This window comes from Ovis canadensis, chromosome 26 (assembly GCF_042477335.2).
Source record: "Ovis canadensis isolate MfBH-ARS-UI-01 breed Bighorn chromosome 26, ARS-UI_OviCan_v2, whole genome shotgun sequence".
NCBI classification, from domain to species: Eukaryota; Metazoa; Chordata; class Mammalia; order Artiodactyla; family Bovidae; genus Ovis; species Ovis canadensis.
The window spans coordinates 16,833,342-16,848,998 of record NC_091270.1 but is presented as its reverse complement, the minus strand read 5'-3'; the positions used below and the strand labels follow the sequence as shown (position 1 = coordinate 16,848,998).

Below are 15,657 nucleotides of genomic sequence, written 5' to 3'. Positions count from 1 at the left end.
GTGACGCTCTTCTGATGAGCCCATAACACCTCATCCCCTCCAGCAGATTCCCCCACGGTCCCTGTCAGCTTTGCCGGGTTCACGCCCTTCCCTCCGAGCATGCTCGGAGTACTGGGCCGTGCCGGGGCGCGTCAGAGCCAATCCGCAGCCGGTGCGCGACTGATTGGCGTCCAGAGGGCAGAGGCTCCGGATCCTGATTGGGCAAGCCTGCTGTTGTGGGCGGGTCTACAGAGGCGGAGGCCGGAAGTGCAGCAGAGTTGGCTCCTGCCTGGGCTGGGGTCCCCGGGGGCGTGAGGCTGGCATGGCCGCGCTGCGAAGGCACGGTAGGCGGGACCGGGTGTGTCGGGGGACCGGTGGCTTTGGGGAAAGGGGACCCAGGGCTGTGGGGAATGGGGAGTCTGAAGCCTCGGGACTGTGGGGACCCGAGGCTGTGGGGACGGGGACTGTGAGGGACGAGGGAGTCTGTCCTCACAGATGGGGGCTATGGCGTGGGGCGTGGGGGTTGCTGTGGGGGTCGGGACCCGGGACTGTGGGGATGGGAGCTGTGAGGGACAATGGCCGTGAGGACTGGGGCTCTGAGGTACCCGGGACTGTGAGAGATGGGGGCTATGGCGCGGGGTGTGGGGGTTGCTCTGGGGGCCGGGACCGGAGACTGTGAGGATGGGGGCTCTGAGGACAAGGTCTGTGGGGATGGGGGCTGTGAGGAACACAAAGCTTTGAGAGGCGGGGAGGGGGTCTGTGAGGGACGGGGGCTGTGAGGCCTCGGGAGTGTGAGGACCGAGGCTCTGAGGATCCGGGGCTTTGGGAACGGGGGCTCGGGGCACCCGGGACTGTGAGGAACTCGGAGTCCGAGGCCTCGGGACTGCGGGGATGCGAACTGTGAGGATACGGGACTGTGAGGGACGGCGGCTGTAGGAGTCTGGGACCTGGGACTATGCGGGACGGGTGTGAAGACCTGCCCAAAACTCCACATTCAGACTCTCAAACCATTTAAGTGCAGGGACCCTGAATTTCTGGGGACATAACTAGTGTTTATTAAGTGATGGCATATTTTTAACCAGCACCAAAGGCAGAATGGGACTTTCCTAGTGGCTCAGACTGTAAAGAATTCACCTGCAATGCAGGAGAGGGGGGTTTGACCCCTGTGTCAGGAAGATTCCCTGGAGAAGGGAATGGCAACCCACTCCAGTATTCTTGCCTAGAGAATTCCATGAACAGAGGACCCTGATGGGCTACAGTCCTCGATGGAGTCCCAAAGAGTCAGACAGGACAGAGCAGCCAACACTCAAAGGCAGAATGGATGCATTCAATTGGCTAACCTGGCACATGCTTTAGAATGAATGTCAGAGATACAGGGAACTTCAGACACCTCATGGAAAGCCCAGCGAACTTCAGACACCTTGTGGAAAGCCCAGCGAACTTCTCATTACCTAATCATCAACATTAAAATGAGAAAAAAGGGAAGATTATGTTTTCCTCAGTTTTATTCAGATATGATCAATACACAGCACTGTATGGGTTTTAGGGGTACACCATAGTGACATGATGGGCTATATATTACAAAGCCATCACCCAGTAAGATAACATCCATCACCTCATATAGTTACAAAATCCCTTGTGATAAGTACTTTTAGGACCTACTTTCTGTCTTAGGAAATATGCAGCACAGTAGTGTTAGCAGTAATCACCATGCTGTACTGCTACATCCCAGGACTTATTTACTTATGATTGGAAGCTTGTACCTTTTGACCATCTTTACCAATTTGTTCCATCCCTCAATCACCTCTGGTAACCATCAGTCTGTTCTCTGTATCTGTGAGCTCCTTTCTTTTTTTTTTTTTTTTTAAAGATTCAGCAAATAGTGAGATCTTGCAGTATTTGTCTTTCTTTGGCTTATTCCACTTAGCGTAATGCCCTCAGGATTATCTGTGTTATTGGCAATGGCACTTTCCTTCTTTAGGGCTGAATAGTATTCCACATCTTATTCATTCATCCATCCATGGACACTTATGTTGTTTCCGTATCTTGGCTATTGTGAATAGCTTCAGTGAACATTGAGGTACACGTGTCTGAATTTTCAAGTTAATGTTTTCATTTTCTTTGGATAAATACCCAGATCCAAAAGTGGAATTGCCTATCATATCATAGTTTAATTTTTAATTTTGTGAGGATCCTCCAGACTCTTTTCCATTGTGGATGCACCAATTTTCATTCCCACAAGCAGTGCACAAGGGTTTCCTTTCCTTCACATCCTCACCAACATTTGTTATTTCCTGTCTTCTTTGATGATGGCCATTCTGACAGGTATGAGGTGATATCTAATTGTGTTTTGATTTCAATTTCCCTGATGATTAGTGATCTTGAGCATCTTTTCTGTGTACCTGTTGACCACCTGTATGTATTCTTTGGAGAAATGTCTGCTCAGTTTCTTTGCCCATTTTACTCAGATTATTTGGGGCCTTTTTGCTACTGAATTGTATGGTTCTTTATATATTTTAGATATTAGCCCCTATCAGATTTATAGTGTGCAAATATTTTCTCCCCTTCAGTAGGTTACCTTTTCATTTGTTGGTGGTTTTGTTTTGCAGAAGCTTTATAGTTTCTTTTGTTTTTACTGTTGTTGTCTTTGCTTTTGGTGTCAAATCAAAAAAAAAAAAATTCACTAAGACTCCTGTTGTCAAAGAACTTTCTCCCTATGTTTTCTTCTAGGAGTTGTGTGGCTTCAAGTAAAGGTGAAGGTTTTGGATATGCTTCTCATTTTACTTGGATTAGTTCAGGCCATGATTATTTTCTTTCCTTCTCTCCATTAAAACAGATGTGTTTTTGCCCTTTGAAAGGAAAAGCCCAGTGGCAACTATAGTTAATATTTGCATAAAATAAGGTAACTAATTTCTCTGTAAGGCAGAATATGGAGAAAAGTAGATAGCATTCCCAGTCTGCTTCCTCTGTAGGAGAACACTGCACCTCAGTAACAGTACTGGAGTAGAAGGAACGGGTTCTCTATCTTCAACTGGGATGAGGCAACTTTGTGAGTTGCCTTCAAGTGTCCCCTCAGCCTGCCCTGCCGGATCCCTTGCATCCTTGCATCCGGGTATCCCTTGCCCCATCCTCGAATTCTTGTTTTGTCTTGGTGACAAAACAAGAGCAGTGTTTGCTCTCCGCACAAAATGATCACAGCCTTACATGCACTTAAAATGTTTCAGAATGGCTAATGGAATAGTAATTGCTGCTAAAAAACTGTGAGGAACAATTTTGGACAGAGTTTGAAATATTTTTAAGTGTTAAAGTTTTGTAAGAAACTGAGTGTTTAGAGTCTACTGCTTAGATGGGGAGGCCACCTCAGATTGGTCATGGCATAGGATTCCAGTTATGTTCCATTTGAATACTATTTATAGTCTTATTTTGAGAACTAGTTTCCTCTTAATTAATATTTCAGAAAGCTTGCCAACTCTTGCTTAATCTTAGCTAATTGGTTTTCCATTTATAATTCTATGATGAAACTCATTAAGAAACTATCATTCATTGAATTTGCATATATATTGAGCTTCTCTTTCTTGTGAATTAATACAGTACTATTATCTATGTATTCTTTTATTCCTAGGCAGCCTTTTCATATTACAGGACAAAAAACCTGTATTGAATATTGTGGTGGAAAAAGCTATAGAGAGGTTGGCAGATAAATATACTCTTTACTGAAAATAGGAAATTGAAAATACTGTTTAAGATTCCAAGAAATACCTTAAACTTAAGAAAATTTAAAGTGTCTCTTAAGCTATACAGATATCAGGTGGAAAAGGGAATCATCTGCGTCACTGTTTACTGAGGTTGGGGAACTCTTCCTTTCTCTTTATGATTTTCTTGGTGTGTGTTTGTTTTGGGAGATGTTCTCTATCAAGCCAGGCTATAGTTGGGAGGCTGTCATCAAACTGGCCACTGGGAAACTTTCAATGAAATTCCATTTCTGATCTTATTTTCAGAAGTAGTTATTCGTTTATATATGATTTCAGAAAGCCTGACAACTCTCATTTTAAGTTCTAGATAATCACTTCTCCATTTAGATAATCACTTTTTAAAGGTATGTCATAAACCTGTTCTGGTAGCTTTCTTTCATAATGAAATATCTAGAAATCACATTTTTAAAGTTATTTGTTAATACTTAGGGTCTTCTTTATTTTTGTGTAATTTCCATAAATATGTGGCCTCATCAGTTTTACTGCTTTCCATTTAACATCCACCCTTGAAAATACAGTTTTTTGGCTAATTTTTTTCCTCATGTCTCCAGATTAGCTCTACACATGTTTTTTTGTCCTCTGAGAATTGTGCTTTTCTGAGAGACAGTGGTTCATAGGGATGATATGGCAAGAGAATCACAAATGAATCAATATCATTTCTATTACCAGAAAGCTCTCTAGTATAAATATAATAAAAAGAAATGTGTAGTTTTACATCCATGTTAAATGAAGTATGAACGTAGATGTGAACATAGATGTTGAGGGAAATGTGTGTTACTTTACCATCAAAGTGAACTTTTTTAAGGAAAAGGAAAATATTTTTGATGTTGATGGGGTAACTTACTGGCCTCAAAGTTCAAGAGGGTTTTTGTCTTTAAATGCACAGTTTTCATTTTCCTTTGTCTCTTTTTCAGAGTGGAACATTATGGAAGAAAAAGTTCTATTTCTGTTGTTTTTGTTTTTATGAGAGCCTTTTCTAATAGAAAATATGTTCACCCAGATCCCCTGATGAGGAGGCTTTCCCCTCTGGGAGGAGCGCTGGGAACCAAGTCCCTTAGGCAGGGACCTGTTAAACCCTCCTTCCTAAGACCACCACAAAGGAGGCCTAATAACTTGAAATACTGCCACTAACACCTCTGTTAAACATGGAGCAAACCCCTGCCTTTTTTTACCCCCAGCTATTAGATTCTAAACATATAGCTGTGTGAAAGAAGAGGTCAGAATTGAATAGTTTACCACCAGCAATCAAGCCATCTATTTCCTTTTGAGGTACATGTATTCACAGTTCTTCCCAGGTATCTAATTTCCAAGGAAGACTTGACTGAAGATTTATTTTTCTTTGTCTTATGTCTTTAGCCTGAAACAGCAAGTGTGGATGATGGTCCTCTCTGAAAATCATATCAAAATGGCTTGATTCCCCTGTGACACAGAGACTTGATCTCTCTGTTTGGTATTCCACCATATTAACTTCAGACGAGATGGTTTTCTCCATGGTGACCTTTTGCTGTGTCTCTTGTGTCCCAACTCCAGGCGCCCATCTGCATAGTGATTATAGTCATCTCTTGTGGGCATCTATGTCCGTTCTTCTTTCTTATGTTCTACTGATTATTTTTTGACAGACACCAGAGTTTCAAGTTAGAACCTGCTCCTGCTGCTGGGAGAGGGGTAGGGGCACAGCAAGAGGATGAGGTGTGAGGAGGGGAGGAGCAGGCAGGTCACTGGGTCCCTGTGGTGACACAGAGCTGCCTTCCATAACCTGACCACCCAGCTCTTTTTTGTTTGTTTTTGAGCACAGTGTAAATTAAGCAGAAAAGAGACTTTTAACCTCTAAATTGATTTTTAGGGCTACATTTGCAGTAGGCAACACACACAAGCACTGATACGCACAGTCACAAGGTGCATTTCAACAAACCAAAGGTGACAGATGCTTTTTAAAAATGATGCTTTACTGCATGCCAGTACCCTGAAAAAAGAAACCTTTCATTTCTGTTCTGCTTTTGACTTGAATCCCTACATAGCTGTGGCCACAAGTCCCTATCTGTGGTAAACTGGTAGGCAGTTCACATGCACCCATCTCCTCATAGCCCTAGAGGCTCCAAGAAGTTAGAGTCCAGTGGCTCTATATTTCTTTTGGTATAAAATATTAATAGCTAGTGATTTCTGTTTAAACTATGAGCTCCTTCTGTGACTGCACTGGAGTGACCCCATCCTCTGTTTGAAAAGCAGATGAGCTGATGGGGGCTGGGGGTGGGGGCAGGTCCTTGCTGACAGCTTGTTTTCTTTAGAGGACAACGTTCGTGCATTGAGTGGTCTTATTCTCTGTGTTGTGAATAAGAAGTGAAATTCACTGGAATCCTCCAGCAGTATTAGCTGGTAGAAAGTATTACTTTAGTTTTGTTTGTTATGCATGGCTGTTTTAAAGTTGATTTTGGAAAATTAAAATCATATTATTTTTTAAAAGACTATGCTTTAAATTGTGACAGCTGAAAGTATTTAGACATGTGTTGTTGTTGTTTTGTCGCTAAGTCATGTCTGACTGTTTGCAACCCCATGGACTGTAGCCCACCAGGCTCCTCTGTCTATGGGATTTCTCAGGCAGGAATACTGGAGCAGGGTGCTATTTCCTCCTCCAGGGGATCTTCCTAACCAAAGGATTGAACCCTTGTCTCCTGCATTGGCAGGTAGGTTCTTTGCCTTTGAGCTGCCTGTGAAGCCCGTATGAGACGTGTATATTTATCAGCTTCCAGAGCCAGGTGTGAGGCAAGCCTGAAGCACCCAGACCCCACCCAAGTCAGAGACCCAGAGCCTGGTCCCAGGACCTTAGCCCTGGAGCTCCCAGCCTCAACTCTGGGCTGAGTCTTTTCCCTGAGGAAGGACCACATATCCTGAACCTCCTGCAGGCCTGGGTCCACCCCAACACCCCAGGGCCATGCAGGGACACCGAAAGGCAGTGAGTGGAGACCAGAGGGCCTCAAGACCCGCTTTGCAGACAGGCCGCCAGTTAGGCCATAGATACAGTGTGTGTAGGTGACACGCTGAATTCAGGGACAGTGCCACAGCCACACAGCCTGTCCGCCCATGGCTGGCCTGCTATGTGCCACGCCCTTGCCACTGTGTCAGGGCACCAGTGGAAGCAAAATTGTCAGGTGACTGGTTCATCTCAGTGTTTCCTGGTGACCGTGCCGGTTTCTCCCTGGGATTGCTGTGTATTTTGGTTCCTTTAGGCTGTGTGGTACTCTGCAGTGGATGCATGCGCTGCTTGGTGATGACCCATGTCTGGTTTTCCTGTGGTGTAGTCATGTGTTCACACACACGTGTGTGCGGAGCTCAGCCGTGACCTCAGCGGATTGCCTGCATCAGCTGCTGCCAGCCCAGGTGGCTCTTGGGCTCCAAGTGTCCCCAAGTTCACTTTAGAGCAGGATAACTGGTTAGGGTTTTGTCAACTGCTTTTGGTTCCCCCAGAAATTGCATCCGGTCTTCTGGAGTAGAAGTTTTTCCCCTCTGCTATTTAAGGAAATGCACGTGACCATTCAGTTTCTATTGGAAACTTGGAACCTGCCCTTTGGACAGGTCTTGGAGTGCTGGTCTAATGGAACAGACCACCTTCCTGTGACCCAGGTGCTGCCCTGGCCGTCCTCAGTGGCCTGGGGAACGTGCTCACAGGCCTGTGCTGCCCAACCTGGCAGAGCTGGGAGGCAGGGCCTCCGCGTGGCTGGGGAAATGAGGGCATCCCCACAAGGACTGGCTTCTTCCTGCAGGGGTTCCCGGGGGGTGGGCAGGTAGGTGACACCAGGACCCCATGCTCCCCCAGGCACCTGGCCAAGCACCACCTGGGCTTGAGTAGCTTTCTCAGGAGGCCTGTTGTGTATTTAGACCCAAATTGTGTGTTTTCCAACTAGCATCAATTGGAGGGGCTTACTTCTGCAGTGAGGGCTATCTGCACACAGGATGAAAGGAAGAGCGGTCTATGCCATTAGGCTTGTGCTCCCTCTGGGGGACAGCAGCCTGCCCTCCATGACCCACAGGGGGCTCAGCGACCCCATCACACTTGACCTCTCACTTCTCCCTCCTCACATCACCACCTCCTCAATGGCCCTAATGTCTGTCCCCTACTTTGTCGTCTGAATACCTCAAGCCTGTCTCCAGAGTCCTGCTCTTGGTTTCTGCCCCATGGTGCTTGGTCACTAGAGCAGTTTTCTCTTTCTCTCTGTTGATTTGTTTCTAAATTTAACGAGGTTAAAACAGATTACCTGATGGCTCAGACAGTAGAGAATCCACCTGCAATGCAGGAGACCTGGATTTGACCCAGATCCCCTGGAAAAGGGAATGGCTACCCACTCCAGTATTTTTGCCTGGAGAATTCCTTGGACTGAAGAGCCTGGCGGGCTATAGTCCATGGAGTCACAAAGAGTCTACCACGACTGAGCAACTTTCACTTCAAAACAGATGCACTGGATTAACCTTTCCCCTCATCTTTCTTGGCTGCTCTTTTGAGATTGTCCCTGCTCGTGTTCACACTTAAATCAGGACAGAAATGTTTATTCACTGTGGCAGCGCTTCCCCTCCAGTCAGGGCAGAGAGTGCCCTGAGATAAGCCAAGTGAAGAATCTGCATCTTTGTGGGTGCTATGCCAACTATGCTGTCCCTGTGGGGGCCCCAGAGGGGACCCTGGGGCTGCCCAGCCTGTCTGCTATGAACTGGCATGGACCCAGCCTCTCCCAGGCTGCTCTGCAGCCCAGGACCACAAACCAGGGTCTGAAAACAGCTCATAGTCTGCTCTGTGTGTAAAATCAACCAGCGACGAGGTGGAGGAAGAACAGAACTGTGAACCCACGTGCCCCACCAGTTCCCAGCCTCACCCTCCCCACCTGTGCTCACACCTGTGGGGGTAGCTAGTACAAGGACAGTGCTGGGGGGCCTCTGATGGACAATGCTATGGAGGTCCTGTGATGTGGACACTTCTGAGGGTCCCCTGATGCCTACAGCGCTGGGGGTCCTGTGATTGGGTCAGTAGTGGGGGTGCTGTGATGGACAGTGCTGGGGGTAACCCTCATGGGGACAGTGCTGGGGGTCTTGTAGGCACCACTCTCATTGTGTCCTGTGGAGGGGTACTTACTTATCCCTGAGATGGTGATGTCATGATACATCTTATTTTATATAAAATTCATTTGCAATTTAAATAAAACTTCAATCAGTAGTACTTTCCTTTCTTTTGTAAATTGATTGCCTCTATAGTGTTTGTTGGAAAAGTACTGAAGAAACTTTACCCTGAGGTTTCACACGGCCAAGAAAAGAAGGCGCCTGTGACTCCAGCCTCCAGAAACCCATCTGAGAAAGTGGCTCCTGAGAGAGAGAAGGGCCAGAGTGTCCCTCCTGAGACAGGTGAGTGCTATTTCCCTGGAAAGCGAATGCTGGCCTCAGGCCACTGTGGCACTACCACGGGGGCAACGGGGTCATTCTGCTCAGACTTTTTGGGGATTGTTACTTCACTTGTGAGGGAAGAAGTGCCCCCAGCTGGAGACAGGGTCAGGTTCATCACTGGTGTTGGGTTCAACTCCATGCTGTTTCTGGGTACAGTGACTGGGCCCTGCTGCCCCAGGACCACTGCCCACAGTGTTCCTGCCACTGTCCTGCCAGAGAGCCAGAGGTATAGGAGGGACTCTCAGCTTCTCAGCCCTGGAGTCACAGTCAAGCATAGTGGCTGCGTTTACTGTGTTTTTCCCTTTCAAAGACAGTCCTGTCCTGGGCTGAACCGTACCCTCTACAATTTATGTGTTGATGTCCTGACCACAGAACCTCAGGATGTTGACCATGTTTGGAGATGGAGTGAAATGAGACCTTTAGGGTGTGTCCTAATCTAGGGCGACTGGTGAGATAGGAAGAAATCAGGACCCAGACACGTACAGCAAGACGACCATATGAGGGCATGGGAGAAGATGGCCATCCACATGCCAAGGCAGGAGGCCTCAGGAACCAGTCTTGTGACACCTCCATCTTGGACAGCCAGCCCCCAGAATCGGGAGAGAATGAACAAGGCCCACCTGTGGTGCCGCCCAGAAAACTACCCTGACACCTGTTCCACCTGCAAGACACACGCTTGGTTTTGTGGGAATGCAACGTAGCTTAGAAGGGCAGGCGCCCTGGGGGAGATGTGCTGTGCAGCTGGCGTGGGCGTCCCTCTGCATTCCTGGTTATCTGTCCAAATGTGACTGAGCTGATGTTCTTAGTTTTTTGTTTTTTTTTTTTTCTTTAATTTGTATTTAGGGTTTATTTGAGTTTTCTTTCCTCTTCTAACCTGATGGTTTTAACAGTGATTATTCACTAATGAGCTTTCCAGGTGGCTCAGTGGTAAAGAATCCACCTGCCAATGCAGGAGATGCAGGTTCAGTCTCTGGGTTGGCAAGATTCCCTAGGGGAGGAAATGGCAACCCACTCCAGTATTCTTGCCTGGAGAAACCCATGGACAGAGGAGCCTGGCGGGCTACAGTCCACAGGGTCACAAAGAGTCAGACACAACTGAGGACACAGACAGACACATTCATTAGTGCAATAATTTGGGCAGTGTCTTTCCTTAGAAGCTCCAGGTTGGATCACGTCATTCCAGCAGGCAGTCGTTGTTCAATATGAAGGCCCATGTGAGCCAGTGTGGTGCCGCTGGAGGCTAGGACAGGGTCCGGGGAGAGGTTGCATGGCCAGCATGGTGCCGAGGCCGGGAGAGATGCGAGGGCGCTGCAGGTGGGATTCAGCCGTGGTCTTGGTGTCTGCCCGTCTGTGTGCTTCTCAGACCGCAGACCCTGTATCTGAGTCATAGCCTCTGTGTACCCCGCACAGGGTACACTGGTCACCTACCATGGCCTAAACTTGGGTGGGAGAGGGCGGGGGAGCAGTGAGAAGAATGCAGTGTGGCTAGGATGGTCTCATCAGGTCCTGGAGGGGCATCTGGTCCCTCTGTTTCTGTATACCCTGCCTTTCTTCCCCTTACATAGTGCCCTCTGGCCGCAACGATCCTTGGATTGGGGGATGAGGGCAGAGTCTGGTGGGTAGGATCCCCCACCCTTCCTCACGGCTTCAGGCAATGAGTAGAGGAGGCATTTCTGGGAGTTTTCATTTTTGTTACAGATGCAAAGGAGCCTAACTTATTTGCCTTCCTGAAACTCCATGCAGTGTACAGCAGCAACATATTTTTTAAAAGATAAAATTCATTTAATCTAAAGTTTACCATAACCATTTCAAAATGTACAATTCAGTGATTGTTAGTATACTTACTATGTTATGTAAGCATACCAGTAACTCCAGAACATTCTTATCACCCCAAAAGAAACCCATATCCATTACAGTTATCCCCACTCACGCCTCCCTACTTTTTTGTGTCTTTAATTTATTTCATGATTGGAGGACAATTGCTTTACAATGTTGAGTTGATTTCTGCTGTACAACAGTTAGAATCAGCCATAATTATACATACATTACCCTCCCACCTCAGTTATTCTTGCCTGGAGAATTCCATGGGCTGTATAGTCCATGGAGTTGCAAAGAGTTGGACAGGATTGTGACATTGACTTTCACTTTTCACTTTTGCCTCCCTCATGAGCCTCTCTCCCCTCCACCCATCCCAGGCTGGGCTCCCTATGTTGTATAGTAACTTCTCATCAGCTATCTTTTTTATACATAATAGTGTATATAGTGCTGATGCTACATTCTCCATTTGTCCCACTCTCTCCTTCCCCCAAAAGCCACAGTTGTAAAGGACACATGTACCCTACTGTTCATTGCAGCATGATTTACAATAGCCAGGATGTGGAAGCAACCTAGATATCCATCTACAGATGAAGAGAGAAAGTTGTGGTACATATGTACAATAGGATATTACTTAGCCATAAAAAAGAATGAATTTTAGTCAGTTCTATTGTGGTGAATAAACACAGCCTGTTATACAGAGTGAAGAAAGTCAGGAAAAGAAAAACAAGTATCATGTATTAACACACATATATGGAATTTAGAAAAATGGTGTTGATGAACCTATTTGCAGAGCAGGAATTGAGTATCAGATGTATAGAAGAGACCTCCCTACATTCTGTCTCTTCAGATTTGTGTATTCTGGACATTTTATGACTGGAATTGCATAATAGGTGACCTTTTGTGTCTGACTTCTGTCAGTTCAGTTCAGTCTCTCAGTCATCTCTGACTCTTTGTGACCCCATGGACTGCAGCACACCAGGCCTCCCTGTTAATCACCAATTCCTGGAGTTTACTCAAACTCATGTCCATTGAGTCGGTGATATCATCCAAAAATCTATTCCTTTGTCATCCCCTTCTCCTCCCACCTTCAGTCTTTCCCAGCATCAGGGTCTTTTCAAATGAGTCAGCACTTCACATCAGGTGGCCAAAGTATTGGAGTTTCAGCTTCAACATCAGTCCATCCAGTGAATATTCAGGACTGATTTCCTTTAGGATGGACTGGTTGGATCTCCTTGCAGTCCAAGGGACTCTCAAGAGTCTTCTCCAATACCACAGTTCAAAAGCATCAATTCTTCGGTGCTCAGCTTTCTTTATAGTCCAACTCTCATATCCATACATGACTACTGGGAAAACTGTAGCCTTGACTAGATGGACCTGTATTGGCAAAGTAACGTCTCTGCTTTTTAATACTCTGTCTACGTTGGTCATAACTTTCCTTCCAAGGAGTAAGCGTCTTTTAGTTTCATGGCTGCAGTCACCATCTGCAGTGATTTTGGAGCTGGAAAAAATAAAGTCTGACACTGTTACCTGTTACCCCACCTATTTGCCATGAAGTGATGGGACTGGATGCCATGATATTAGTTTTCTGAATGTTGAGCTTTAAGCCAACTTTTTTACTCTCCTCTTTCACTTTCATCAAGAGGCTGTTTAGTTCCTCTTCACTTTCTGCCATAAGGGAGGTATCATCTGCATATCTGAGGTTATTGATATTTCTCCTGACAATCTTGATTCCAGCTTCTGCCTCATCCAGACCAGCATTTCTCATGATGTACTCTGCGTATAAGTTAAATAAGCAGGGTGACAATATACAGCCTTGACGTTCTCCTTTTCCTATTTGGAACCAGTCTGTTGTTCGATGTCCAGTTCTAACTGTTGCTTCCTGACTTGCTTACAGGTTTCTCAAGAGGCAGGTTAGGTGGTCTGGTATTCCCATCTCTTTCAGAATTTTCCACAGTTTATTGTGATCCACACAGTCAAAGGCTTTGGCATAGTCAATAAAGCAGAAATAGATGTTTTTCTGGAACTCTCTTGCTTTTTCGACGATCCAGCAGAAGTTGGCAATTTGATCTCTGGTTCCTCTGCCTTTTCTAAAACCAGCTTGAACATCTGGAAGTTCACCGTTCAGGTATTGTTGAAGCCTGGCTTGGAGAATTTTGAGCATTATTTTACTAGCATGTGAGATGAGTGCAATTGTGTGGTAGTTTGAGCATTCTTTGGCATTGCCTTTCTTTGGGATTGGAATGAAAACTGACTTTTTTCCAGTCCTGTGACCACTGCTGAGTTTTCCAAATTTGCTGGCGTATTGAGTGCAGCACTTTCACAGCATCATCTTTTAGGATTTGAAATAGCTCCACTGGAATTCCATCACCTCCACTAGCTTTGTTCATAGTGATGCTTTCTAAGGCCCACTTGACTTCACATTCCAGGATGTCTGGCTCTAGATGAGTGATCACTCCATCATGATTATCTGGGTCATGATGATCTTTTTTGTACAGTTCTTCTGTGTATTCTTGCCACCTCTTAATATCTTCTGCTTCTGTTAGGTCCATACATACCATTTCTGTCCTTTATCGAGCCCATCTTTGCATGAAAAGTTCCCTTGGTATCTCCAATTGTCTTGAAGAGATCTCTAGTCTTTCCCATTCTATTATTTTCTTGTATTTCTTTGCATTGATCACTGAGGAAGGCTTTCTTATCTCTCCTTGAGATTCTTTGGAACTCTGCATTCAAGTGGGTATATCTTTCCTTTTCTCCTTTGCTTTTTGCTTCTCTTCTTTTCACAGTTATTTGTAAGGCTGTTTTGCTTTTCTGCATTTCTTTTCCTTGAAGATGGTCTTGCTCCCTGTCTCCTGTACAGTGTCAGAAACCTCCGTCCATAGTTCATCAGGTACTCTATCAGATCTAGTCCCTTAAATCTATTTCTCACTTCCACTCTGTAATCGTTAGGGATTTAATTTAGGTCATAGCTGAATGGTCTGGTGGTTTTCCCTACTTTCTTCAATTTAAGTCTGAATTTGGCAATAAGGAGTTCATGATCTGAGCCACAGTCAGCTCCTGGTCTTGTTTTTGCTGACTGCGTAGAACTTCTCCATCTTTGGCTGCAAAGAATATAATCAGTCTGATTTCGATGTTGACCATCTGGTGATGTCCATGTGTAGAGTCTTCTCTTGTGTTGTTGGAAGAGGGTGTTTGTTATTCTTGCCAAAACTCTATTAGCCTTTGCCCTGCTTCACTCTGTACTCGAAGACCAAATTTGCCTGTTACTCCAGGGTTTCTTGACTTCCTACGTTTGCATTCCAGTGCCCTATAATGATAAGGACATCTTTTTTGGGTGTTCGTTCTTACAGGTCCTGTAGGTCTTCATAGAACCATTCAACTTCAGTTTCTTCAGCATTACTGGTTGGAGCATAGACTTGAATTATTGTGATACTGAATGGTTTGCCTTGGAAACGAACAGAGATCATTCTGTCATTTTTGAGATTCCATCCAAGAACTGCATTTCGGACTCTTTTTGTTGACTATGGTGGCTACTCCGTTTCTTCTACGGGATTCTTGCCCACAGTAGCAAATATAATGGTCGTCTGAGTTAAATTCATCCATTCCAGTCCATTTTAGTTTGCTGATTCCTAAAATGTCGACGTTCACTCTTGCCATCTCCTGTTTGACCACTTCCAATTTGCCTTGATTCATGGACCTAACATTCCAGGTTCCTATGCAATATTGCTCTTTACAGCATCGGACCTTGCTTCCATCACCAGTCACATCCAACATAGGTGAGCAGTTTTACATGCTCATCTATGATGTAAGGAGTATGACTGCTTCATTTCTTTTTCTTGCTGAGTAATGTTCCATTCTGTGGATATGTAACATTTTGTTTATCTGTTCATCAGTTGATAGATATTTGCATTTTTTCTACTTTTAGGCTTTTATCAATAAACAATGAACATCTCTGCACAAGTATTTGTGTGGACATGTGTTTTCAGTTCTCTTGGGTGTAAAACTAGGAGTGAAATTGCTGGGTCACATGGTAATCCTGTGTTTACTAGTCTGAGGAACTGGCAAGCTGTTTTCCACAGCAGTGTGTCATTCTTCACCCCACCTGCCATGTAGGAGGGTTCCAGTTTCTACACAACCTTGCCAACACTTGCTGTTTTCTGTTTTCTTGATAACCATCTTAGTAGGTGAGGTTGCACCTCATTGATTCCCATTTCCCTGATGATGCGTGTTGGACATTTGTGTATCTTTTGTAGAGAAATGTGAGTATAAATCCTAGGCCCACTTTTCAGTTGGATTGTTTTTCTTTTTGTTGTTGAGTTGTACAAGTTAGTTATAATGTGGACACTGGAGCTTTATCAGTTACATGGCTTACATATATTTTCTCCTGCTCCATGGATTAGCTTTGTACTTCCTCGATGGTGTCTTTTGAAGTATAGAATATTTTAGTCTTGATTAAGTCCATCGTACCTATTTCTTCTGTTGCCTGTGGTTTTGGTGTCATATTTAAGAAACCAAATCCAAGGTCACAAGCTTTACATCTAAGTTTTCTTCTATGAGTTTTATGGTTTTAGCTTTTACAGTCAAGTCCTTTATCTATTTTGAGTTGATGTTTATATATGTTGTAAGGTAAGGGTCCAGATTCATTCCCTTGTCTGTGGATGTTCAGTCATACCAGCACCACTTGTTGGAG

The 15,657-nt window shown here is 45.1% G+C and overlaps 1 protein-coding gene across 3 annotated transcripts in view; it reads left to right on the top strand.

Moving 5' to 3' along the window:
- The first annotated feature begins 215 nt into the window (after window positions 1–215).
- ERICH1 (glutamate rich 1) overlaps window positions 216–15,657 on the top strand; it is a 45,250-nt gene continuing 29,808 nt past the window's right edge. For all 3 annotated transcript variants that reach the window (XM_069573379.1, XM_069573377.1, XM_069573378.1), the window contains exons 1-2: window positions 216–323; window positions 8,967–9,113. In XM_069573379.1, coding sequence (XP_069429480.1) covers window positions 302–323; window positions 8,967–9,113 — 169 coding nt within the window. In that variant the 5' untranslated portion in view covers window positions 216–301. The remainder of the gene's footprint in view (window positions 324–8,966; window positions 9,114–15,657) is intronic.